At 48.3% G+C, this 27,502-nt stretch overlaps 2 protein-coding genes across 3 annotated transcripts; both read right to left on the bottom strand.

Annotated features, from left to right (window-relative positions):
- Positions 1-30: 30 nt before the first annotated feature.
- rad54l (RAD54 like) lies at positions 31-8,076 on the bottom strand. Of its 2 annotated transcripts, none has more exons than XM_077015150.1 (18): positions 7,563-8,076; positions 7,391-7,471; positions 6,991-7,104; positions 6,844-6,904; positions 6,567-6,702; positions 6,349-6,418; positions 5,825-6,113; positions 5,547-5,671; positions 5,306-5,456; positions 5,048-5,174; positions 4,068-4,142; positions 3,727-3,857; positions 3,462-3,572; positions 3,054-3,177; positions 2,819-2,897; positions 2,563-2,742; positions 2,174-2,337; positions 31-370 (listed from the first exon to the last, which is right to left on the bottom strand). In XM_077015150.1, the coding sequence occupies exons 1-18, from the start codon at positions 7,563-7,565 to the stop codon at positions 169-171; spliced, it is 2,223 nt and encodes a 740-aa protein (XP_076871265.1). In that variant the 5' UTR covers positions 7,566-8,076; the 3' UTR covers positions 31-168. The 2 variants fall into 2 exon arrangements, with proteins under 2 accessions (XP_076871265.1, XP_076871266.1); XM_077015151.1 differs by having other exon boundaries at positions 6,991-7,149; positions 7,586-8,076.
- A 4,239-nt stretch (positions 8,077-12,315) lies between these two features.
- On the bottom strand, positions 12,316-25,639 carry artn (artemin). The gene is made up of 4 exons (XM_077015149.1): positions 24,019-25,639; positions 19,443-19,513; positions 16,472-16,634; positions 12,316-13,856 (listed from the first exon to the last, which is right to left on the bottom strand). The coding sequence occupies exons 1-4, from the start codon at positions 24,047-24,049 to the stop codon at positions 13,420-13,422; spliced, it is 702 nt and encodes a 233-aa protein (XP_076871264.1). The 5' UTR covers positions 24,050-25,639; the 3' UTR covers positions 12,316-13,419.
- Positions 25,640-27,502: the final 1,863 nt, after the last annotated feature.

The raw sequence follows: 27,502 nt of genomic DNA, 5'->3' as shown, positions 1-27,502 counted from the left end.
TATTTACACATATTTACATAATAAATAAAAGGAACTGTGCAGAAATACAAATGACCTCAGACGCTTAAGACACCCAGACTCTGATACTCCTCCCACTCTGCTGGGTGTTCTGATCCGACTACGGTCTCCAGACCTCCACCCGTGTCTCCACTCAGCGTGCATACCCATTCAGACGAGTCCCCGCTGGTCCTCATGTGAGCGCTGGTGGAAGACGAAGGAGACGGCGGCGTCCCAGGAGGCCTGGAGGACAGTGTCCCTCACGCCTCTCTTGTCCACACAGTGGTTCCAGCAGGAGAGGTCGCTGGTGCAGTCAGAGTCCTCGGGAGGGGGTCGCACCTGACGGCCGTTTACACACCGCCGGCAACGGAACCTGCACAGTGGGGAAGGAGAAATCTGGTTCACCATCTTGTTCTTAAAACAGGAAACACATACTGACAAAGGACAGGGCAAGAGGACACCAAACCAGAATGATCGACACTAGGGCTAAACGATTTTGGAAAATAATCTAATTGCAATTTTTTATCTATAGATTGCGATTTAAAATCGCGATTTTTTTCCCACTGTTTTCAGGAAACTCTGTTTCGGCATTTTTTATACAGCTCAGATACAGGGTTGGCAACTTTTCAAGATCGCTTGGAGTGAGACTTGAACCTGGAGTGGGTGGCTAACGTAATTTGTTGTTATCGGGGCGGTGTAAAATGGACAAAATTAAAGTATTATTATTATATCGTGATCGATCGATCGCCTGTGGTTGGCGCCAGAGCGAACCAGTAACTTTTTAGTCTAAGACGCTCAATGCGTGAGAGTTGGCAACCCTGCAGGTATAGCAACCTGGCTAAAATATGTGCGTGAGGGCATTTGGTAGCGCATATCCAGTGTGTTTAACAAAGCCATGAAGCCGGGCATCATGTCTTTCACTATGAACTCCGTTACTGCCCGAGTTATTTCAGCATGCCACTTCCAATTACATCCATAAGGAGTTACACTTTCAAACGGTTCGGTCAGTGAACCCTGTCTGCTGCTATCCGCGCTTTTGCGATTCATCCGAGCTTTAAATCTTATTGCGCCTATATGCGTGATTTTACGGTATTTCGCTGCTCACCACATACTAAGGCTGTATAAGCGCAGAGAAACACTTTGGCGTATTTGAAGATGCAGCACTGGTCGTTGGCATTTTAGCCTTACAAATATCATACGAGGCTTTGTGGTGTTTTTTTTTATGCTGAAGAAGGTTTGTAGTGTTACCTCGCGTCGTAGCAACAGTAGCAAGGCACATTTTTCAGGGTACCTGACGTTGAGCAGCATCTTTTTAAAAGCCAAAGTAATTTCACACAACTGATGTGCTGCCCCTCTTTGGTATTAGACTTTCAGTTGTGCCAGCTTCTGTCGAGCCTGAAGCCATTGTGCAACATGTTAAAGTGCGCTTTGTTAACTTCACTTCTCCACCTCCCTGCCTCCTGCTCGGGTTTGCTCCGTTCGTCCTCGGCTCGGCTCGCTCCTAAGTCATGTGACCAGTTTAAATGGCAGCCTGTGCGATTAGAGAATCGCGTTTTAAAATATCGCGAGATTATCGCAAATGCAATTAATCGTTCAGCCCTAATCGACACTGGCTAAAACACTAGGTCAGGGGTACTCAACTGGCGGACCGCGGTCCGGATCCGGACCCAATCTCATTCCTGATTAACTGGACACGGACCAAAAAAAAAACCCGGAGCATTTATTTCAGGGCTATTGAAAAAACACTCCGTCACGAGTGTTACGTTCGCCACCCCCACTCAACAACTTACGTTCGCTGCCACCCCCCCCGCTCAACAACTCTTATGTTCGCCACCCAGTGTCACCTACACCACACTCTCAACACCACCCAGTGTCACCTACACCACACTCAACACCACCCAGTGTCACCTACACCACACACTCAACACCACCCAGTGTCACCATACTCCTACACTCAACACTGCACTACATAATCCACAATCCCCAACATCATCTGTGCAGGGACGGTGTACAAAAACATTAATCTCAAATGTGTGTGTGTTTGTGTGCACACGCACGCAGCACCTGTCGTGCGTGTCACTGTGTGTAGCACCTGTCGTGTGGGTGTGGGTGTGGGTGCGTGGGTGCGTGCAGCACCTGTCGTGTGGGTGTGTGTGTGCGTGCGTGCGTGCAGCACCTGTCGTGTGTGTCGCTGACTGTGTCCTCGTTGAGTGTGAACAGCTCCTTCAACTCCTCCAGGGAGAAATGTCTCTCCACATCCTGCTCCTCGTCCACCACACAGCTGCTCAGGGCTTTCTTATGGGCCTGTCTCTGTAGGATCTTCTCCTCGATGGTGCCCGTCTACACACACACACACACACACACACACACATCTAAATGAGTCATAAAAACATCAGATGTCCTGCCATTTACAATTAAGATGCACATTTTAAAATACTGAACACAATGGTTTAGCTGTCCCCAACTGTTAATAAGAAAGGCTCGTTAACGGGGAAGGCTCGTTAACGGGGAAAGCAGTCTATAGCTGTGGTGTAGCCTGCAGCACACGGACAGTCAGGAACTAACCGACAGCAGCCGGTAGATGTAGCACGTCTTTCTCTGGCCATCACGCCACACCCTCGCCATCGCCTGCTCGTCATTGGCCGGGTTCCAGTCCGGGTCGAACATCACCAACCGATTTGCACCAATCAGATTTAGGCCACACCCACCAGCTTTGCTGCTTAGCATGAAGATGAACTCTGGGTTCTGAGGGAGAACGGAGGGTGAGTGAGGGGAGTGCAGAAGCGACCAGCAGGGACAGATCTGGGGAACAGGCACTTACAGAGGGGCTGTTGAACCGCTCAACTATCTTGGCTCTCTTCTTAATGGACATCGTTCCATCCAGTCTCACATACAGATATCTAATACATGGATAAAAGGGGCAGTCAGACACCAGGACACATCAGTCAAATAATAAACTACATGCAACAGCTGCCAAACGATTATCAACTCATCAAAAAACTAAACTAATGTGCTTCAGTCAGCACAGAATGTCTGTAGACGTGATGGTCACTCACTTCCGAGCACGACAGAGCTTCTCGAAGAGGTCCAGGGTCTGGGTGTAGTTGGACACCAGCACCACCTTGTCACTCGTGGTGCTTCTGGTCATGGCCAGAATATAATCTAAGACCAACATCTTACCTGAAATAATTTCAGAGAAATTGACATCCTCGTGGCTACTATGACAAATGACACCATGACAGAGAATTCAGAAAACTGCCCTGGAAAGATTAGTGCCCGCCCATGACGCTTGACCCAGCCAATCATGTTTGAATACACATTGATTAGCAGGATGAGGTGTCTTAGATGAAGGCTGGGTCTATAGTGTACAGGAAAACGGATCTCCAGGAGCAAGAATGGGCAGCACTGACCTGGGGTTAAGGGTTAGGGGTTAAAGGTTAGGGGTTAAGGGTATCATAGCAGACCTGAGAGCTGTGGTTCCACAGCTTTAGTGGAATAACCGGGTGGGAAGAGCTCCAGTGCACCAGCAAAGCCTTCATCCTCCTCCAAACACTTCTCATAGATCAGAGCAGGATCTGATACACACACGCACACACACTCAATCAAGTTTCCTTATAACTTCCTTACAACTTGTGCGGGTTAACACTGTGGATAGGTGTCTGCCCAAAGACGAGCGTGCATGTGCACTGTGAGAGAGAGAGATGTGAACACGAGCGCAGGGACACTCACGGTTACACAGCTTCTTGAGGGAGGTGATGGAGGACAGAGAAGATACGCTGATGTTGCCCTGCTGGAGACTTTCAACAGGCTTGGCCTGCCTCAGGAACAGCTGATACAGCTCCCTCTGCAGAGGGGTTAGCCTACACACACACACACACACACACACACACACACACACACACACACACACACACACACACACACGGGTTAGCCTACACACATCTCACCGGCTCAGTTAACAGAGTAACTTGTGTCCACCCTCATGCACACACACACACGTTCATGGCAGAAGAAAGTAATATCAGTAGAATAAGCTTATTGGTAAACATGTCAGTAGGTAAACATGGTACCTGCAGCAAACAACTTGCTCTATTTTCACAGGCAGGTACTTGGAAAGAATGTCTGAGGTCCTCCTGATCAAGCACCTGTCAAGGAAGAGAATGAAAACATGACTATATAATGCCCAATGATAAGAAACATGACGACGCCTGACTAAATAAAATATGATATATATAAGAATACAAGACAGGACGAAAGCATGACGTCTAAGGTATCGTGCACCATCGCAAACACGCAGAGAACGTGAGATGGCTAGCGTGTGAACACGCGTGTGGAGATAACGCGAGATGGCTAGCGTGTGAACACACGTGCGGAGATAACGCGAGATGGCTAGCGTGTGAACACACGTGCGGAGATAACGCGAGATGGCTAGCGTGTGAACACACGTGCGGAGATAACGCGAGATGGCTAGCGTGTGAACACACGTGCAGAGATAACGTGAGATGGCTAGCGTGTGAACACACGTGCAGAGATAACGTGAGATGGCTAACGATTGAAAACGCGTGTGGAGATAACGCGAGATAACGCGCGTGTGAACACGCGTGTGGAGATAACGTGAGATAACGTGAGATGGCTAGCGTGTGAACACGTGTGGAGATAACGCGAGATGGCTAGCGTGTGAACACGTGTGGAGATAACGTGAGATGGCTAGCGCGTGAACACGTGTGGAGATAACGTGAGATAACGTGAGATGGCTAGCGCGTGAACACGTGTGGAGATAACGTGAGATAACGTGAGATGGCTAGCGTGTGAACACGTGTGGAGATAACGCGAGATGGCTAGCGTGTGAACACGTGTGGAGATAACGTGAGATGGCTAGTGTGTGAACACGTGTGGAGATAACGTGAGATGGCTAGCGTGTGAACACGTGTGGAGATAACGTGAGATAATGCGAGATGGCTAGCGTGTAAACACGCGTGTGGAGATAACGTGAGATGGCTAGCGTGTGAACACGTGTGGAGATAACGTGAGATGGCTAGCGTGTGAAGACCTGTTGACGATGCTGATGAGCTCCTTCAGCTTCTCCTCCCCTGCAGTGCGATCTTTGGCGCTGGCGTTGGCATCACGTCCTTTCAGGATGGGCAGCTCGAAGCGCCTCTTGAACTCCTGCGCCGTGCCTACAAGAGACCAGGACAGGAAGACTCCAGACACTCTCTCCCAGACTGATTCAGTGTGTGGTGTGTGAACATGCATCTGTAGCGTAAGCATCATCAACAGCTCAGGTTTGAATGGGGGCATCACCACCTACCGAGGATGCCAGTGTTGACGAAGTGCACAAGACTGAAGTACTCCAGCAGGTCGTTCTGAATGGGCGTGCCAGAGATCAGAACTCTCCTCCGAGCATTCATGGCATTCAGAGCCTGGTACGTCTGATTATCAGAGTTCTTCAACCTGTGGCCCTGAACACAGCCAACTCAAACATAAGCAGAAAGCTCACAGCGGTTCCTGGAGGCTGAGGATGAGACGTGCCGTGGTAGAGAAGGTCATACCTCGTCACAGATGACCAGGCCAACCTTGCCCTTGTGGAGGACCTCCGCATGGAGGCGGAACGTCTCATACGAAATGATCAGAATAGGAGACGGAACCCGCAAGCCATTCTGGGAAATGAAGTGCACTGAAAAGATGAGACACTGGCGTTACATGAATGTCCTCATAAGGGTGCGAGTCCTTACACTGCTAGATTAAACTAGAATTCCTTGTTTATCCACAGTATCACTTGACTTTGTGGAGCATCTCTCCTCCTGTGAGAAGAACTCTGTTTCTTTACCAAGCTTGCGGTCGATCTCTTCTTTGGACCCCCCGTCGATGGCCAGCGGCTGCACACGGCCCCCCAGCCACTTGGCCACTTCGTTGTACCAGTTGCGCACCAGACTGGAGGGAGAGACCACGATGGCTTTGTCGATCTCGGGCTTGAGATCAGGGCTCTGCCTGAGTAGGGTCCACACCAGCGTAATGCACTGCAGCGTCTTGCCCAGGCCCATCTCGTCGGCCATGATGCAGCCGTGGGACCCCGAGATGCGCCTGCCCGTCACACAGTCCCACAGAAACTTCACCCCCTGAGAGGAGACGCGTGGGACGGCAAGCGGCACAGCAGGTTCCCCGGGAAATAAGACCAGAATGATGTCAGAATTAGGTCATAATGATGTCACTTGCATAAACAGGGAACTTACAGCTGCATTACATGACTCTTGATATGCACTACACTACATTCCCCTCCGACCCCCCCAAAAACAATAAAAACACAATTAATGTTAAAGTTTAGAAATGCAAAAAGTTCTTATACCGATTTACCTCTCTTTGGTGGGGTCGAAGGACCTTACTGAGCACAGGGTCGACAACAACGTGAACCGGCAACTTGTCTCTGCGAAAGCAACATCCAGCATTAATACCATCCACACTTGGACATGCAGATACACAAGACCATGACGAATGAATCTAGCAGATACTGGCACAAGAGCTTGAGGAATGAATCCAGTCAGGGCGAGTGACTCCTGGCATGCAAGACGCACTTGTCTGCTTTGATGAGGTCGTGGGCACTAATGACAGGGGGCTCGTAGAGAACCAGAGCTCCATCTTCAAATGGGTCGTGCAAAGCCTTCCTGACACCAGCCCTCTTCAAGCCCAGAGCCCGGAGTCCTAACGGGCCTAGGGGTAGAGTCAGGGTCAGGGGAGGGAGTTTGAGAGTTGTTATTATTAATGTCACTTCTACTTGTACTTAAAATTTCTTGTAATATGTTCAAACTGTATCTTTAAATGTCATGATAAGAGATCATCAAGCTAAGCTACCTGTGTAATTGGGGATGGGAACCTTGAATGGTCTTGAGAGGATACTTCGAATGAAAGCCTCCTGTAAAATCAAGGTGGAAGTGCAGGTCATGATGGAGTGTGCGCGTTTCGACAGCTGACTGCATACATGACAGTTAAACATCTTACGTGCACATTGCCGTCCACACACACAGGGCGGTTCGTGAGCTGTGTCAGGGGTTTCCGATATGGAGACATGTAACGGTCTTGTGGATCTTTCTCCCCCTTCTTCCGTTTGGTTATCTGAAAGATCATGTTCAGCAGCCCACATTACATATGACAAACACACTACATACGAGAGAGAGAGAGAGAGAGAGATGTATTGGTGTACACAATTTCCAGAGAAGCTGGACGTTTCATACAGAAGTGCTTCATCATCAGTGTTTCCTCTCCCTTTCTAAAGAAGAAGCACTTGGCTTGTGTGAACACACACACACACACACACACACACACACACACACCCTATATATTACAACATGCATTTAATACAGAATAGCAGGAAATGACTACAGGTCATTCTTACACTTACAATCTCTGGGCTCCAGTCTTCATCATCGGATGAATCTCTCTGTTTTCTTTTGGCCACCTGACTCGGTGCGAGGCTTCTCCTCTGAAACAGTTCACACGCATTTATAGACAGAACCAGAACATTACGGTAGCTGGCTTAACTCTGCTAGGTAATTAACACTGGTGCTACTAACCATTCCTTCTTAGAGATGCTTACACTGCTTGGTCCAAATTGTACTTTGAAGAGAAGTCCAGTTCTGTACCCCAGCTAACCTAACTAACCCAGTTTACCCACCTACCCCAATTAAACTACCTAAACCAGTTAACCTAACTCAGTTAACCTAGCTACCCCAGTAAACCCAGCTAACCTAACTAAACGTCTTCACTGTGACTAAGTTGTCTTGGCCGGTAGCCACACAGGTAGTTGAGGGTCAATTGTACTAAACGACCCGTTTATTTGGAGACAAAACATGCAAGAAATCTGAACTAATCTCTCTTCGATATCTCCATATCACCGTAGTAACCATCTAGCCAAATCCTCCACTTTGATCCGAAATAAAAGCCAAATCTTCCACTTTTATCTGAAATAAGAGCCAAATCTTCCAATTTTATCTGAAATAAGAGCCAAATCTTCCACTTTTATCCGAAAGACGAGTCGTTATTAATCCACTTGTTATTAAACGTCCCGCGCAGACTTGGGTCACGTGATTGTACGGGGCGCCAGAAGCCCGCAAACTCAGATCGCGTTGCAAAAATAGAACTTTGGTAAAGTAATAAAGTAAGTAAAATAGTAAAGTAATAAACTAAAAATACAGTTTATGTAGTGAGTTAGGAATATGAAAAATTATCATTTTTTGGCTTGTTGTTCTGTTAGAATAATAATGATTAGTCCTTCGACTAGCTGAAATTTCAGAGCGGTCAGATTGACCAGATCACACTGATCAACTGACCAACAATGACAGATAGAAGTAACTGTGTATATTAATATATGTTGTAAATAATATGGATGTAAAATATATTTTTAAATTATAGCAAAGGCAGACGTCAACGTGTCCGTGCATGACTCAAAATCTTCAGTTTCACGACCACATCTTGACCAACAGATGGCGACATAGATTAGGCGAGTCAGTTCAACGAGATGAAACTTTCTGAAGGCTACGTAGATCACGCGGGTAGCTGTACTGCATTCTGTACTCCACTCTGATGATTGTGGGGGTGTGAAATGATTAAAGTCTGCAGCCCCCAACCCCAAACCAACATTTTGTTAAGAAACAAACTGTCAAATGATTTTCTATTTCAATGTGATGTTGGTGCTCTCCCTGCTGGTATCAGCCAGTTTCCAAGCACAGCCCACCATCATCACCCCACCACCATCACCCCACCACCGTCACCCACCATCATCACCCACCACCCCACCATCATCTCCTCACCACCATCCACCATCACCCACCACCATCCACCGTCACCCCACCACCGTCACCCCACCACCGTCACCCCACCACCGTCACCCACCATCATCATCTCCCACCACCATCACCCACCGTCACCCACCACCACACACCATCATCACCCACCATCATCCACCATCACCCCACCACCATCACCCCACCACCATCCACCATCACCCCACCATCATCACCAACCATCACCCCACCATCATCCACCATCACCCCACCACCATCCACCATCACCCCACCATCATCACCAACCATCACCCACCATCTCCCCATCATCACCCACCATCATCCACCACCGTCACCCACCACCATCACCCCACCACCATCCACCATCACCCCACCACCATCCACCATCACCCCACCATCATCACCAACCATCACCCACCATCTCCCCATCATCACCCACCATCATCCACCACCGTCACCCACCACCACACACCATCACCCACCATCATCCCACCACCATCCACCATCACCCACCACCATCATTACCCACCATCATCACCAACCATCACCCACCATCTCCCCATCATCACCCATCAACCACCATCAACCACCACCATCATCTCCCACCGTCACCCACCACCACACACCATCATCACCCACCATCATCCCACCACCATCCACCGTCACCCACCACCATCACGCACCATCACCCCATCATTACCCACCATCAATCAGTCAGTCAAAATGTATTTATATAGCACTTTTTACAAGTTGTTGCAGCTTTACAAGTGTTTTACAAGTGTTGCAGCTTTACAAGTGTTCAAGTCCTAGCCCCCAGTGAGCAAGCCAAGGGTGACGGTGGCAAGGAAAAACTCCCTAAGAGCATGAGGAAGAAACCTTGAGAGGAACCATGACTCAGGTGGAGAACCCATCCTCCTCTGGTCACCATCACCCACCATCACCACCCCACCTTCACACACGTCACAGTCACTCATGCACTGTTCACTCGATGGTCCCGGGCGAGAAGAGTCTTGTCTCACCGTCTCTGTGTAAACTGCAGGGAGGTGATGGTGGTTGGGTAAGGGAACTGCCCCAGGCCCGACTACAGGTTCAGAGATGCGTTGAGGTTCTTCCTGGCTTTGTGGAAATTGCTCTTCCAGCCGGACTCTAGATCAAAGCAACCGCTCCAAACCACATTCTGAAGATTCTTTCCTCTTGCCCCTCAGACACAATCATACAAACAACCAACTCTCACGGAAGATTTGATGTCCTGTCAAAAATTCTTCAGTCAGTCTTAAGCAGTAGCTCAGAGGTCGTCACGAACAATCAGAATCATGTCAAAGATTCTCTCTCATGTACAAAACCTTTATTTCTTTATTATAGGAGTGAAATACAAAAATAAAGTTTAAGAGATACTTTACAGGGCTTGAACAACAAAAACAATAACAAAAATGACAATAATAATGGCTTTCTAAAAATTCAAAGTAGAACACAGATAAGAAACCCCACGGTGTGCAGGACAAATGTCATGCGTTTGGAGCTGCATGTGTTTCCACATGAAACTGTAAACATGCTGGTGTGTCGAGGTCAGGTGTGACGTGTGGTTCATTTCACTGTGTGCACGAAAGCATGTGTGTGCATGTGTATTACAAAGAGAATAACAACATGACAGGGTTTTTGCACTTTGTTGCTCATTAAATATTTATCTACAGACCAAAATGCACACAAACGTCCTTCCTTACCTGTATTTGTAATAATGTTTTTAGTGTTTACAGCCACTAAGGAAAAATATGAGTAATAAAGTCAAGATTCATGATCCGTTCATAAATAAAAACCATCTGATAATTATGAGGACAAACATATGAAAACAACAATAAATAGATAAGTTATGAAAAGTTTTTCCCGAAATAAGCAGTAGATGCCTGAGCCCCAGTGGGGGAGGAGACCGTCATTCAGACCCTTCTGACAGGAAAGGACACGCTGCACTCGGGAGAGAGGACCCTACAGGCCAGAATATCTCCCAGGATTAAACATCTTCCATCTTCACAGGATCCACATGAACTGACCACAACCCTGTCTCCCCTCACCAGAGCAGCAAACGCCCTGCACACACAGCACCAGCTGGGCCAGCTTCAGAAAGAAACCATGGTAGAGGTTTGAACGTGTGGTGGTGCGTGTCCGCCTCCGCACCTCCCCTCTCGCGCTGAGCAGAGCCTCGGGAGAACCTTGCGGGAACCCAGTGAGAACCACGTGAGAACCCAGTGGGAACCCAGTGGGAACGCCAGCGCCCGTGCTGACCCCCTGTACCCTCCACAGCACTCCAGAGTCCTGAGAAAATAGCTTGGAAGTAGCTCCACAAGAAACATAAAAGATCTTTTCCTTCATCTTCATCTGTTCCTGGAAAACGTGGTATCATGGAGGCAGTGTTGCACATGTCTGAAGTTGTTTGACATATTAAAGATCCGATGGTCATGTTTTCATTGCTAGCATTATATTTTTAGACTACCTCATCAATCCATTAACTGACAACAGTCCTTCATGTAATTATAATTAGGTGAAATTAATTATGTATGCATGTGTATTTGTGGTTATTAACTGAACTACATCAAAACCAGATCAACTGTGCTGATCAGAAGTAACTGTAATGCAACTCTATCCCTAACCCTAAACTTAACCCTAACCCCTAACCTTAATCTTACCCCTAACCCAGCCCCTAACTCTAACCCTAATCCCTAATTTTACCCCTAACCCCTACCCCTAAGTGCTGCACATGTTGTTTTATATCTGTGATTTGCACCACTGGCATGTTTATCATTGTTCTTCTCTGTGGTTACTCTCAGAGGACTCGTTTACATATTCACTTTACATTGTACAATTACATATTGTCATTATTGCTGGAATCTACTTCTTTTTATTGCTGAATATTTCACTCGTATTTCACTCTGTGTTTTCTTGCTGCTGTTTTGTGAGGCTTTACTAATCTGTCTATCTGTGATGTTCCACGAGAGTTTGTCAGTGTGTTGTAACATTAAATGAACAACGAATACAACAGTGAATGGAGCTTATTAAAGACAGCTGAAAAAAAAAACAGAACTCCATTAACTGTTTATGTTTACTGTGCAATTCTGAACTGGTTGACCAGCATGTGATCTAACTCCCTAATACATGCTCCCAATTATGTCTGCTTAAGAACTGCACGTGCAATGCAATGAGAGTCAGGGGTCCTGGGGGGGGGGGGGGGGGGGTGGGTGTCTGGGAGGGAGAGTCCCTGGGAGAGATAGAGGGAGGGGCCCTAGGAGAGATGGAGGGGCCCTGGGAGGGAGGGAGGGAGGGAGAGAGAGGGAGGGAGAGATGGAGGGGCCCTGGGAGGGAGGGAGAGAGGGAGAGAGAGGGAGGGAGAGATGGAGGGACCCTGGGAGGGAGGGAGAGAGGGAGAGAGAGGGAGGGAGAGATGAAGGGGCCCTGGGAGGGAGGGAGAGAGGGAGAGAGAGAAGGAGGGAGGGAGGGAGGGGCCCTGGGAGGAAGGAAGGGGACCTGGGAAAGATGGAGGGGCCCTGGGAGGGAGGGAGGGAGAGAAGGAGAGAGAAGGAGGGAGGAAAGGAGGGAGGGGCCCTGGGAGAGATGGAGGGAGGGGCCCTGGGAGAGATGGAGGGAGGGGCCCTGGGAGAGATGGAGGGAGGGGCCCTGGGAGGAAGGGAGGGGCCCTGGGAAAGATGGAGGGGGGGGGGCCTTGGGTGTAAGGGAGGGGCTCACCCTGTGAGCTGGGAGGAGCTCACCCCTGTCCTGTTAGATGGGGGCTCTTCTCTCTCTTTCCACATGTAATACCCAGTAAACATTTCACCCTATTTCTGATTTAAATTTAAACCAGGGCACTTGCAGCTTAATATAAATAAGGTATAACAATGCTTGTAATGATTCAGACCTCCATGATGTCGATAAGGAAACAGTTTGGTTTCCCCCAGCAACAGCACAGCTCAGACTGAAATAACAAGCACCACACAGAAAAGTCGAGGAGGTAAAGAAACACACTCACACAAACAGCTCCGTCAGTTCTGAACCACACCTCCCAGCACCGGTGTCAGTCTCCTGACTACTGGAGTAAAACACAGTTCTGAACTACTGACACTCCTGCAGCACTCCACGGGTGTGTCCTGCTGAGCTCCCCCTCAGGAGTGTGTGTGTGTGTGTGTGTGTGTGCGCAGAGTATGAAGATCATGGCACATTTGGTCTTGCTGTTTCAGGACTCCTGCTTTCACTCAAAAACATGGCTACAAAAGTCCAGTTGTGCCGGACTCACTCCCACCCTGCTGTTAAGAGAGAGTGCCGAGACCGGCTCTCCCGTGCTGGTTCTGATCCCCCGACCCAAATCAGTTCCTGTTCCACACAGTACTAGGGCTGATCTCACTCAGCTCGGAGTGCTGAACATCCCTGCTAGGAGGTGGAGGATGTCCTCTCTCCAGCGGCCGAGCACCACGGTCGGACTCCACGGCCCCGTCCTGCTGCTCACCCTCGCAAGTCACGGCTGGATGTCTGAAGCCTCCCGGCATTTCACGCCGCACCTCCGCAGAACCACGCCCGCTGAGCCGAGGGGGCGGAGAGGAGGAGCTGGCTCCGTCCTAGAGCTTCTGATTGGTTAATCCGGCCGGTCTCATCCCAAGCAGCTGCAGTTGGCGGCAGAGAGCCATCGGATGGTCTGCCAGCTGGCGCGGGCGTCCATGAAGGAGACGGTCTCGAAGCGCGTGGGCCGGCAGCAGGGCCGCGTGCTCAGGTCCCGCACGCTCGGGTCCCGCAGGCCCGTCCCACCGCTGCTGATCAGGAAGCTGAGCGCCAGGTCGTAGTTGGTGCGGGAGCTGGCGCACGTCCCCGCGCAGAACTTGAAGAGCACGATCTCGTCCGAGTCGTAACCCAGGCCCAGGTCCCGCACACGCAACTGTTTCTTCTCCAGACGGCAGTCCTCCTCGCTGCGCTGACGCTTGCGACCCCTGTGACCCTTGCGGGGGCGGGGTTTCCGAGAAGGGGCGGGGTCAGCTGGTGTGCGCTGCCACCTGGTCCTGTACGCCTCACCTTCCTCCGCCAATGACACGTCTAGGAGATGGAAAGCAGAAACATCAATCATCCTGATATGTTAATTTAACCTGCACACCGCGGGGCTCATTTGCATAATGAGTCACAGACTACCCGTAGCCCGTGAGCTCGGGTCCTGTCCAGGGGGAGGGGCGTGAGCTCGGGTCCTGTCCAGAGGGAGGGGCGTGTGCAGTGTGACAGAGGCATTTACAAAGACGTGATGCTCACATTTGACATGTTCACTGCTGATAGTGAATCAGTGTGAGATTACAGTGTCTATCTGCACACCACTGGAACCGGGAGGGACAACACCAACCCAAGCAGTAACACACTGGCTACACACACACAAGACATGTCATGCTTTACACCACACACACACACACACACACACACACACACACACACACACACACACACACACACACACACACAGGTGCTGGCTGGCCGGGAAGGCTACTCCTGTCTGAGTGATCATGTGGCTGAGGGCAAAAAATATAAAGATGAAGGGTAAAAGCTGAGGGGTAAATAGAAGGGGTAGGGGTAAATAGAAGGGGTAATTAAAAGAGGTAGGGGTAAATAGAAGGGGTAATTAAAAGAAGTAGGGGTAAATAGAAGGGGTAGGGGTAAATAGAAGGGGTAATTAAAAGAGGTAGGGGTAAATAGAAGGGGTAGGGGTAAATAAAAGGGGTAATTAAAAGAGGTAGGGGTAAATAGAAGGGGTAGGGGTAAATAGAAGGGGTAATTAAAAGAGGTAGGGGTAAATAGAAGGGGTAGGGGTAAATAAAAGGGGTAATTAAAAGAGGTAGGGGTAAATAGAAGGGGTAAGTAAAAGGGGTAGGGGTAAAGGGGTAATTAAAAGAGGTAGGGGTAAATAGAAGGGGTAGGAGTAATTTGAAGTAGGGATGCACCGAAAATTCGGCCACCGAAAATTTTCGGCCGAAATGGCTTAAATTTGCATTTTCGGTTTTCGGCCGAAATACTTTCATCACCGAAACAACACGGCCGAAACAATGTGCTGTGATGACGCAAGCAAAAATCGCCACCTGCACGCGCTTATTTGTATAAAGCTAGCAAAAAAGTTTTCCAGTGATGGCGCCAAGGCAAAGGACATTACACCAAAAATTATGGAACTCGCTGCCTTAGACGATCAGCCGTTCTCTGTCGTAGGGATTTCGTAGGCTAATAGAGCACATTGAGCCCCGTTATGTTTTGCCGAGCAGACGACATTTCTTAGAAGTGTGGTTACCTGAGCTGTTTAATGTTGTTGCAACTCACGTCACGTTTTTATGAGAGAATTTATATTTATCTTTCAGGCCAGTCAGTTATAATTAAATTTAACTCGTATAAAATACATATATTTATCCTCTCAGATAAAAACGGTCTGCAAGCGAGTTAAATTTAATTAGTGGTCGGCCATTGTCAGCGTTATCGCCGTTAACGGCCCACCACTAATTTTATTTTATAATATGCATTACTGTAATGTCAGTGCTAAATAAATATTTTCAAATCAAATTTTATAGTTGATTTATTCTTTGAACAGCAATGCCTTGATTTTAGTGAGGTTAGCCATAAATCCAGTGTTACTAATAATTGGCATAACGTATTTCGGTGTTTCGGTTTTCGGCTTTCGGCCTTGGTTTCCTCATTTTCGGTTTTCGGTTTCGGCTAAGAATTTTCATTTCGGTGCATCCCTAATTTGAAGGTGTAATTAAAAGGGGTAGGTGGAATTATGGAGGGTAATTAGAAAAAGTAGGAGTAATTAGAATGGGTAATTAGAGGGGATAATTAAAAGGGGTAATCCTACTGTGACAGCCTGTCAAAAGGAAGATTAAGTCATTCTCTCTTGGCCTGTTGAGAATACGCTGCTTATGTTCAGAAAAAAGTGGATTGTTGCTTACATTTGATTTTATTACATTCACAATGTGAAATCTACCATGGTATTAGTAAATAGCATAAGATTCAGGCCCTTTTCTCTGCCTTTAAAAGGCAATACCACAGAGATTTAGTACTGCCTGAAATAATGCCCGGGAACATAAAACGAATTGACAGTTAATGATAAAGGAAGATCAGGGTGATGTGAAGGCACAAATATCTGTGAGCATCTGGGTTTATTTAGCAGAGAAAAGAGGAGAATACTGCTCCTAATCACAGTCTAAACATGTTTCAATTACCCAAGGTCTTGGGTAACAGGATCAAACACGATGGCATTCAAAAGAAAACATGAGCAGTGTGTGAGGAAGAGATGGATGGGTGATAGCCACCCGGGGCAGGACGCCCGGGGCAGGACGCCCGGGGCAGGACATAAATGCCAGACATTCAGCACCAGAGTACCAGACATACATTACCAGACCTACAGTACCAGACATACAGCGCAAAGAGAAAGAGGTGGAGAGAGAGGGAGAGAATGAGAGAGAGAGAGAGAGAGAGAGAGAGAGGGAGTGACTGATACACCGAGAGACAGATAAGTCTAGAATCCTGATCACACTGATCCCATGAGGCTGTGCAGCTCGGCGTCCCTTGGCTGGCCACAGGACAGGAAGCAGGGTTTTACTTGCATGTAAGAGTGAAAAGTGGAAAAATCTTATGGATACCAAGAATCTAGCGTGGAGAGGGTGATGGAGGCAGGTGGGACTCACCATGAAGGGCCCAGGGACGTCTGCTCTGAGCCCCGGACGAGTGGTGCTGCAGTGCCTTGATGTCCTGGAGGTTCAGTCCAGTGGGGGCAGATACCTCTCTGCCCTCCGCAGCTACCCCCCCGTCAGCTACACCCAGCAGACACATACACACGAAGATCATCACCTGTAAACACATCACACATACACATCTGGTCTGGCCATGCCCATCTCATGAGTCTCTCCCCACAACTACCTGCCCCCAAACGCGACCACTGTGAAACGCTGTATCAGCTCTTCCCACCACTATCTGCCCTCCCACTGCAGTGCCATACCAATGCTGTATCAGCTCTTCCCAACCCAGCCTGCCCTCCCACTGCAGTGCCATGCCAACACTGTATCAGCTCTTCCCACCACTGCCTGTCCTCCTACTGCAGTGCCATGCCAACACTGTATCAGCTCTTCCCACCACTGCCTGTCCTCCCACTGCAGTGCCATACCAACACTGTATCAGCTCTTCCCACCACTGCCTGTCCTCCCACTGCAGTGCCATACCAACGCTGTATCAGCTCTTCCCACCACTGCCTGTCCTCCCACTGCAGTGCCATGCCAACACTGTATCAGCTCTTCCCACCACTGCCTGTCCTCCCACTGCAGTGCCATACCAACGCTGTATCAGCTCTTCCCACCACTGCCTGTCCTCCCACTGCAGTGCCACGCCAACGCTGTATCAGCTCTTCCCACCACTGCCTGTCCTTCCTTTCCCAGAATGCACCAGCACTTCACAACCACACAAACCAGTAACCTGACATTTCTACCCAACACATTTCCACAGTAAGCTCTCCGCGTGTGTGTTTACCTGCAGCAGTCACACACACACAAGATGAAAGGCAGATGACATCACGGCCGCTCAGCAGGAAGTTCTGCAGGGGGCGGAGTGTAAACAGCTCACAGGGAGATTCCTACCACTACCCAGCCTACACAAACCCAGGTCTGCTTATAACACTTATAGCTCGGGGTCAGAGGTCAGGGCTCCATTCACAGCTGATGCACACTGGAGAAATACAGCTAACCGCACGCAGCAGCGAAAAACAAATGAATCCATCTGAACTTGAAAACCTTCCATATGTACTGTGAAAAACCCTGAGGATCTAATAAACTGAATATGCTTGTGATATTTCTGGACTATGAGTTGTATTTTTGTTATTGTTTACTGTTCTACTGGTCCTGTGAAATAAATCCTCCCCTCATGTTGGACGCCCATGTGGCCACACAGTGTTGGTCTAGTTCACCTGATACTGCAGGTCCGGATGGGACAACAGAACCACAGACACCATTCCCTCATCACAGCATAAGTTTTGACCTGTGTGTGTGTGTGTGTGTGTGTGTGTGTGTGTGTATGCAGCCCATGTATTGTTATACTGAAAAATAAGGGTAGGGGTAAGAGTGGAGAGTGTTGTGCTGGTGAGGGTATCAGATAGCAGAGACACTGACATGGTAGTTTTGTAGAGGGCGTTATGGTGTTTCAGACAGCAGAGACACTGACATGGTAGTTTGTAGAGGGCGTTATGGTGTTTCAGACAGCAGAGACACTGACATGGTAGTTTGTAGAGGGTGTTATGGTGTTTCAGACAGCAGAGATACTGACATGGTAGGCATTGTAGATTTACACAAATTGAACACAAGTGAACAGCCAGAGGACGGTTAAGACAAACTAAACATGTGTGAACAGATGGACTGTAGTCTCTAGCTCGACATAGATTATATGTTTCCAATAAAGCGTGTATTCTAATGAATCATGACAGTCACTAATAAAAAGAAGATGTAAAATGTGGAGGCACGAGTGACCGTAACAACGCTGCTGTTGAAATAATAAACTTTAGTGTAAAGAGTCAGAGATCGTCTCTGCCCTTCTCACGTTCAGCTGTCTGCACATATTAGAAATCGTGTTTGTTAGAAAAGCCATGTATGGCCTGTCTCCAGGGCTGTGTGCCGAGTTCCTGACGCTCTCAGAGATCTCCAGGTCAGAGCTGAGCAGAAGGACCCACAGCTATCACCACTCTCTGGAACACACTGCCTTCCCATATTAGGATTGCTCAACCTTCACACGATCAGAAGCTTCACTGCTGAACACACGTCTCTGGACGTAGAAGCTTGACTCCAGTTGAGTTGATGTAGTGACAAACTATTTTACTGTGTTATATGTTTTAGGATATTTTGCTTTTACTGCTGTGTTTTACCTTATGATCATTTGAATGTTCATAAGATATACCACTTCACGCTTGTTTTCATCGTTCCTGCATCGTTCCTCCACCCAGTCCCTTTCTGACCTCCACCTTTCTCATTACTCCACCCAGTCCCTTTCTGACCTCCACCTTTCTCATTACTCCACCCAGTCCCTTTCTGACCTCCACCTTTCTCATTACTCCACCCAGTCCCTTTCTGACCTCCACCTTTCTCATTACTCCACCCAGTCCCTTTCTGACCTCCACCTTTCTCATTACTCCACCCAGTCCCTTTTTGACCTCCACCTTTCTCATTACTCCACCCAGTCCCTTTCTGACCTCCACCTTTCTCATTACTTAACTAACACCCAACACCTGAGTGTGACACCATGGAGTAAATATTTCAGAGCTGCTTGCTGTATGAGCTGATGAAGCTTGTCTAGTTGGGAGGTTCTGATCCTGGAGGAAGTGTATCACTCCAACACACACCCACACCCATATACATACACACACACACACACACACACACCCATATACATATACACACACACACACACACACACACACCAATGACCTGCCAGCACTGATACCTTGATTACCTTTCCAAGGACAGAGAAAAGGCAGACACACACTCAGCATTTCACAGACGTAAAGAGTGGCGTAATTGTTTGAGTTCTTTCCCTCGTGTATCTGTTTGTGTACACGTGTGTGCATGTCAGTGTATGTGTACCTGTATGCAGTCGAGTGTGTGTGTGTGTGTGTGTGCTCACCTTCCAGCACCTCAGGTGACACTGGGCAGATGTAGAAACGGGATACTCCTGATGCCACGGCTCCTTGCCATCTAGGAGAGAAATCAGGCCACTCTGATGGTTCTGGGAGCATATGCAGGCAGGGCTCTAACAGTCAAACATGATCACACAGGTGCATTGTGGCAGATTTTACTGGATTATAACAGCACAGAACACAGTGCATCATCTTCAGAAATAACAGGGATCCCCGTCTTCACAAACCACTGCACTTCATAAGAACATCCACGGCAATTCAAACATTCCTTTTGATCCGTGATCAAAATGTCAGGTTTCTGTTTACCAGTGAAGGACACTTTCACTCCTGCACACAGCAGTCGCACGCAAACGGCTGCACTGAGACTGTCTGCACGGCCAGATTTACAGCCAACTGCTATAAAACCATTAGATGTCTACAAAAGGAAGCGACATTAATAGCAGCATAAATGAGATGAGTGATAGTAAAATGATCACCAGCATTCAACATCCTTTTCTTATAGAATCACATTGCTAAAAATAACCCGGTGACACAGTAGCTCACTGTCCGAACAGCACAGTGGCGTGTGCAGAGGTTAGCGGAGCTGCATTACAAACTCTGCAGCCACCTAGCCAAGACGCAGTGTAACCCAAAGCCCCAATAGCGAGGTGTCCGCTGGGATCACAGCTAGGACTGCACTTACACAAAAGCCATCACGTCTAGCCAATGACTGTTCAAACAAAACCCACACACAAATGACTTCAGGTATAATTTGTCTATGTTGTGTGTTTGCAGCTCTGAGCTTGTACTGCAGGAGTCCTGCAACACAACCTGCTCAGGACAAAATGCCCCATTCACAAAACTCCTGCTATGAATAAGTCCATCTGCCCATGTCATCATTAAGAGCACAACTGGTAGACCTGAATATGACCTGCAAACGTCCCGTGTGTGTGTGTAAAATGAAGTGGAACTGCTACGGTGAATAAAGTGGCGTGTAATGCTGTGTTGAGAGATTCTGAAGTCAGAAAGTGTCAGTGGTGGAGTAGTTACTCATCTACACAGATGAGCTGAAAAGAGACAGAGGAATCACACCAGCATATGCTGTTTATTTACCAACAGATGGTCACCATTAGACTACACCACTAAACCTACATAAACATGACAGAGGAAGGGGGAGATGGAGAGAGAGAGAGAGAGAGAGAGAGCGAGAGCGATAGCGAGAGAGAGATAGAGAGATGTACCTGTGTATGAGAGTGTCAATGCAGGACCAGGTGCTCAGACCTCTCTCTCATCATCTTTGGAGGAATATAATAAAATGTATATCCCTCTATCCCTTCACTCTTTCCTCACCCCACTCTTTTACACACAAAAGTAAATACATTTTTCCTGAGTCATGGTGGATCATTTCTTAATGACTAGTGAGTGAGTGTGTGTGTGTGTGTGTGTGTGTGTGTGTGTGTGTGTGTGTGTGTGTGTGCACGCAGAACAGAAGGAATCACATGGCATCTAACAGTTCAATAGATGACAGGAAGTGAGTGTGTGTGTGAGACAGAGAAAGAGAGAGAGAGAGAGATATGCATTATGGGACTGTCACGTCTGTTTTCTCTGATTTGATTCTAGAACATTCCACAGTGTTGCGTTTGTAACTTGTGGACTGATGTCACTGCCCCACCTTCCTGAGACACTGAAGCGATATGAATCAAGTGGTTTCTGCTGAGCTGTTAGGTCTGCCCCAGCAGCATTGCTGTGTCTCCAACGTACGCTGTGGTAGCCGCTCAGTGTGAGAGCAGCTCACATGTGGCACGGTTTAAGACACTGATGAATAAGCCACTATTAGAACCACACCACATTTCACAAGCTTTAAACATATGGAATCTGACTTTTTTTTTTAAACTTAATTTCCGATTCTGATCAAGAGCACATTTGCACACTTTCACATTCTGAACCCCAGTGCAGTTCCAGCCTCCCAGACAGTGACCCAGTCCTGCTTGTGTAGTGGATGGTCCCGCACTAGCACAGGGAAATGGCCGCCCCACAGGGTCAGCTGGAGAAGAGGTTACACGCAAACACAAACACAGAAGGCCCGAGATTAACTACCTCCACCAGATCAGCTCACTTAGATAAAAGTGGAATCACATTCCTTCACAAGCACTACACCACCAAGCCTGCTTTTTTCTGGTAGTGTTTCATATGTTACAAATGAAAGGATAAGTTCTTTGTGTTGTTGTTTACCAATCTTAACTATAGCTATCTGACAAGGCGTCTGCTAAGCATGCAGTGAAGGGACTTAAAAAATTTTTTGAAAATCCACACAGACAATGGGCAGCATTAATAACCTTAATACCCACACCCAACAGCACAGTATCTGTGTCTGTCAGGTCTGTCCCTGTACGCCTGTAGTCTGCGGCTCGCTGTGAACAGTGGGTCTGGAGTTTTGTCTTGTTACTACTACTTCACGTAAAAGCCACCCTGCTGTTAAACAGGGCAACAGTGTGATGTCAATCTGCGCTGTCAATCAAAGTGCAGTTAGTTCCACTCACAGCAGCAAAAGAACCTTCCAGTATCACACTATACAACTCCTACTCATCACACTTAACATTTATCATCATTTATTGGTAAAGAAATGACCCAGAATCCGACGCAGACCCATCCATTGATTCTGGTATTTCTAAATGAGTAGGTAGGTAGTTACCCACATGAAGTCTGCTTCTTAGTCTCGCTACAGGCGAGTCCCACAGACTGGGCGAACCCGCCTTCTCAGTTTGACTCTGAATGTTGGACTGCGTCGCCACTGGATACGGGCAGGCGAGACGGCGCGAGACAAACGTGATCTACGACTCTTGGAAAGCGCGATGCGAGAAACAATTTGACTAATTTTACAAGACTGCAAAACGTGCTCTGACTCCAGCCCTGACTCCAAGTCTAGCTAAAACTTGCTCTCTGAATGTAACTCGGCAGTATTGGCCATCATAGTAATAATACCAAACGAATAAACGAATTTAAGATGGAGTTTAGTTCATTCTCCTCCCGTATGTGGCAAAATAAAAAAAAAACAATAATCCAAGAGCTGTCAGTGTGGAAGACATAATAACTCTTTACATTTACGGCATTTAGCAGACGCTCTTATCCAGATCTTTAATTACTAAAGATTATTTACTAACAGCAAAATCAACATTATTTAATTTCGCCTATGGCATTAGAGTAGCGACTTGAAGCTAAATTATTTCTACTGCTAACTATTCACTTTAAATAGATCGATAAGCCTCTTGAGGTCGGGCAATCCGCACGAACTGAGGCGAGACTTCAGGCGAGAGGTTACGGTCCACTAAATGGAAAACAGTCTTAACAGGCTAGAAGCGCGCGCGCGCACACACACACACACACACACACACACACGTTAGTCTCTTTTAAGATTCTCAACCAGTTCCGAAGCACAGACACTTTGAGGAAAGGGGGGGCTTGTGCCGTTTGATTTGTTCCAGCTTCGCGGAGCTGACACGAAATGAATCGGCGCACCTGGACAAGCTCACGTGCAGCGTCGGCGGCTCGGCGTGCAAACCTGCAAACACCGGCGTGTCGCTGCACAAACGCGCGCGCCGCATTCGCCTGCACGCGCCGTGCCACTAATCTGTATGCGGCTGAACGCGGCAATCAGAAACCTCACATACGACCCATCACGTCTGATTTAAACTGAAGCCTTTTTTCGTGGGACGGGGGGAAATCTGTCCAACGTTTCAAACCAGATCTCAGACTCTTTCATCCCTGTTTTAAATCCAAGGAAAAAAATATGAGCTTGAAGACGCAGGAAATATGCAACACACAGATAGGCCGTACAACATGTGTCAATACATGAGATCTTCTCGTTTCTCTCGTCTGTCCTCGGTAGACAGCAGCTTGCATTAGTATGTATTTATTTGTTTACAATGAACTCATTAATTAATTTAACGTGGATAAATTGGAGTGGCCCGACGCTCGCGCTTATAAAGAGTGTCCGCTGGTGAGGACAGTAACAGTGAGGACAGTAACAGGTGTCCCGGTAACAGGCTGGTCTCCACTCCAGAACAAAACGCCTTTCACAACGTTTCTTTAAAAGAAACGGGAGGGGAACTCCTGAATGTTACAGCACGAGACCTCGGATGAATGTGATCCAGTTGAACATCTGCAAATTCTTCGATGCAGGCTGAGGTACATGCACGAGGAGTCAAGACAAGCCCGGCAATTACACTATTAACTAGATGATACAACTTCCCGCCCTTGCAAAATATCTATAGTAAATGTTCCAGTCAAAGTATGTTAGGGTGCGGTGAATATGTTTAATTTAAATAAGAACCCCCCCCCCCCCACCACACACACACACACACACACACACACACACACGGAGCTGAGAAATACACAAGTGAAATAAACAAAAAACAATAATGCATTTTAAAAACAACAATTACGCAATTGTAAAAGTTATACACGTGATAAAGACCTACGACATCACCCATAAATAATATACATGTAAAAACAACGAAAACAAGCGCATACAGGAATCACGCAGGCACACTGGCGTTATTAAAGAGCGAGACGTGGGGATCTTACCTTCCCTGACACGTGTGTCCTCTCCTGTCATGGACCTGTGCGGAATGGTGCCGTTATGAAGGAACTGGCGACCCGTCCCGAGGTGATGAAACGGTGTTCCTCTCGGTGTCCCGCCTCCACTTGGGACGGGGTGGCATAATTTTAGGCTGTTAGTCCAAGTCTCCAGCAAAACTGTAGCCAGAGTGCGGATTTAACGCAGATTTGGCTAACGCACGGACTCGGTGACGTCCAAGATCTCCGCACACCGTCCCGCGCACAAATCATGTGTACGCACACAGGCTTCCTCGCGCCGCTTAACGCACGGGCTTCTGTGACAAATCAAGTAGCTCACGCGCATCAGTCTTTAACCCCCGAGGTGTCAAATTCCAACCTCTACCACATGATCCGACTTTGTGAGTACAGGTTACAGTTTTGTGATAATTGCAGCAGCCGACTGAAGATCAGATTTCGCACTGCGCTCTCTCACCTGAAGCTAAACGTTTCGGGTGGATTTTACGGCGCGCGCTGTTTTATTTGGGACGCAGGGTCAGAACCTGGTGGCTCTGCACAGCGCCCGCGTGCGTCCCGAATGACCGGAGTGTGTAACACACGGAGTGTAACAAACACACGTGGTCATGTAGCGTCTCCTGTAACCCGAGCTCGTTTGAATCAGCCACACTCTCGTAAAGATCGCCGCTGAAATTATGAATCCTTGCGATTTAGGTATAAAACAGGTGAATAACGACGGACACTCAGTATTTACTGAGAGTAGTCTATGCATTATGATAATTATGCAAGTAAAAAACCCTGAAAACAAACATACATAGAAAAGTATAAACACAATGCAAAACCAAGTGAAAATAGTGCACACTGGCCTTACTGAACTCGTTAATCTGAATATAAATGAACTTTAGAAGCATCATCTTAACACAAAGCCTGCTAGTAAAACAATGAATTGCTGAGCGTTGCGGTCATTAAAGAGAACCTGAAATGTCTAGCCTATCAAACAAAGAGAAATCAAACGTAACTGTGATTTCAAGGTCAAACACCGAGAGCCCGAGGACCGAAGGTTTGGCGTAATAAACTGCCCCTCTTACTGGCGATTGCGTCAAACAACACACCGTATCCCACTTAACGCGGCAGATGTCAAAATCAGATTTATCACTGGTGGAGTGAATGACAGATAAACAAACAGGCCAGGCAAAGGCTGGCAGGATGCTCCGTAACACCGACTCTGCTTTAATGTTGAAGTTTCCCACAAACACTGGAGCACAAAATCTGTGGTCCTGTGACTTATCAAGATGGGCAGCGGATCAAACCCGGTTTGGCTGCACGTTTTTCAGGCTGTGGCTCAGTGCCTAGGAGTGCAGGCCCGTGTCTGAAGCAGCGTGCCAGACAGGAGATTAAAAACCCACACAGGCCCCTCAGTGCCTTGTTTGGGCAGCACTGCCTCAGGGAGCTGCGGTGAAGCTTGACCTCCTGTCTCACGCTGGACAGAGCGCTGGAGATGGAGACCTGAGGGAACAGTCAACGATCTCTGGACAAGACCTGCAGGGTGGGGAGAGAGACCTGACCACACAAAGACCTGCACAGTGAGGAGAGAGACCTGGCCACACAAATACCTGCACAGCGAGGAGAAAGACCTGGCCACACGAAGACCTGCACAGTGAGGGGAGAGACCTGGCCACACAAAGACCTGCACAGTGAGGGGAGAGACCTGACCACACAAATACCTGCACAGTGAGGAGAGAGACCTGGCCACACAAATACCTGCACAGTGAGGAGAGAGACCTGGCCACACAAATATCTGCACAGCGAGAAGAGAGACCTGACCACACAAAGACCTGCACAGTGAGGGGAGAGACCTGACCACACAAAGACCTGCAGGGTGTGGAGAGAGATCTGACCACACAAAGACCTGCAGGGTGTGGAGAGAGACCTGACTACATACAGACCTGCAGGGTGTGGAGAGAGACCTGACCTCACAAAGACCTGCACAGTGAGAGGAGAGACCTGACCACACAAAGACCTGCACAGTGAGGAGAGAGACCTGGCCACACAAAGACCTGCACAGTGAGGGGAGAGCCTGACCACACAAAAACCTGCACAGTGAGGATAGAGACCTGGCCACACAAATACCTGCACAGTGAGGAGAGAGACCTGGCCACACAAATACCTGCACAGCGAGGAGAAAGACCTGGCCACACAAATACCTGCACAGCGAGGAGAAAGACCTGGCCACACAAAGACCTGCACAGTGAGGGGAGAGACCTGGCCACACAAAGACCTGCACAGTGAGGGGAGAGACCTGACCACACAAATACCTGCACAGTGAGGAGAGAGACCTGGCCACACAAATACCTGCACAGTGAGGAGAGAGACCTGGCCACACAAATATCTGCACAGCGAGAAGAGAGACCTGACCACACAAAGACCTGCACAGTGAGGGGAGAGACCTGACCACACAAAGACCTGCAGGGTGTGGAGAGAGATCTGACCACACAAAGACCTGCAGGGTGTGGAGAGAGACCTGACTACATACAGACCTGCAGGGTGTGGAGAGAGACCTGACCTCACAAAGACCTGCACAGTGAGAGGAGAGACCTGACCACACAAAGACCTGCACAGTGAGGAGAGAGACCTGGCCACACAAAGACCTGCACAGTGAGGGGAGAGCCTGACCACACAAAAACCTGCACAGTGAGGATAGAGACCTGGCCACACAAATACCTGCACAGTGAGGAGAGAGACCTGGCCACACAAATACCTGCACAGCGAGGAGAAAGACCTGGCCACACAAATACCTGCACAGCGAGGAGAAAGACCTGGCCACACAAAGACCTGCACAGTGAGGGGAGAGACCTGACCACACAAAGACCTGCACAGTGAGGGGAGAGACCTGACCACACAAATACCTGCACAGTGAGGAGAGAGACCTGGCCACACAAATACCTGCACAGTGAGGAGAGAGACCTGGCCACACAAATATCTGCACAGCGAGAAGAGAGACCTGACCACACAAAGACCTGCACAGTGAGGGGAGAGACCTGACCACACAAAGACCTGCACAGTGAGGAGAGACCTGACCACACAAAGACCTGCACAGTGAGGAGAGACCTGGCCACACAAATACCTGCACAGCGAGAAGAGAGACCTGGCCACACAAAGACCTGCACAGTGAGGGGAGAGACCTGGCCACACAAAGACCTGCACAGTGAGCTTTGCTCTTGATCATAGGGTGAAGATGCACAGACGTCAGAGGTGACGCAGTGACACAACAGCCTGAGGTTACAGCACTCACACACACCGCTGTCATTTAGCATTCAAACACAACGTACGAAAAACTTCTTCTGTGACAGCACAGAAATATTAAAAACAAAAGAGGTAACCAAGCCCTCTGAAGGTGATTGATTGTCCGTGTGGAACTGACCTGAGGCCAGATGGAAAAGAAGAACCAGTGATTCAGCAAACTGGATAAATGAAGCCAGCAGCCACACCAGACTAC

This window comes from Brachyhypopomus gauderio, chromosome 8 (genome assembly GCF_052324685.1).
Source record: "Brachyhypopomus gauderio isolate BG-103 chromosome 8, BGAUD_0.2, whole genome shotgun sequence".
Lineage (NCBI taxonomy): Eukaryota > Metazoa > Chordata > Actinopteri > Gymnotiformes > Hypopomidae > Brachyhypopomus > Brachyhypopomus gauderio.
Note: the sequence above shows the minus strand (reverse complement) of the source record. Positions and strands in the feature narration are given on the sequence as shown.

Coding starts and splice junctions, on each gene's coding strand:
- rad54l (XM_077015150.1), bottom strand. Junction 7,105..7,390: donor AAGACTGGAGCCCAGAGATT/GTAAGTGTAAGA, acceptor ATGATCTTTCAG/ATAACCAAACGGAAGAAGGG. Junction 3,178..3,461: donor TGTGGAACCACAGCTCTCAG/GTCTGCTATGAT, acceptor AAATTATTTCAG/GTAAGATGTTGGTCTTAGAT.
- artn (XM_077015149.1), bottom strand. CDS start 24,049: ATGACAGGAGAGGACACACGTGTCAGGGAAG. Junction 19,514..24,018: donor GGACACACGTGTCAGGGAAG/GTAAGATCCCCA, acceptor TTTCTCTCCTAG/ATGGCAAGGAGCCGTGGCAT. Junction 13,857..16,471: donor ACGTCCCTGGGCCCTTCATG/GTGAGTCCCACC, acceptor TCCATCTCCTAG/ACGTGTCATTGGCGGAGGAA.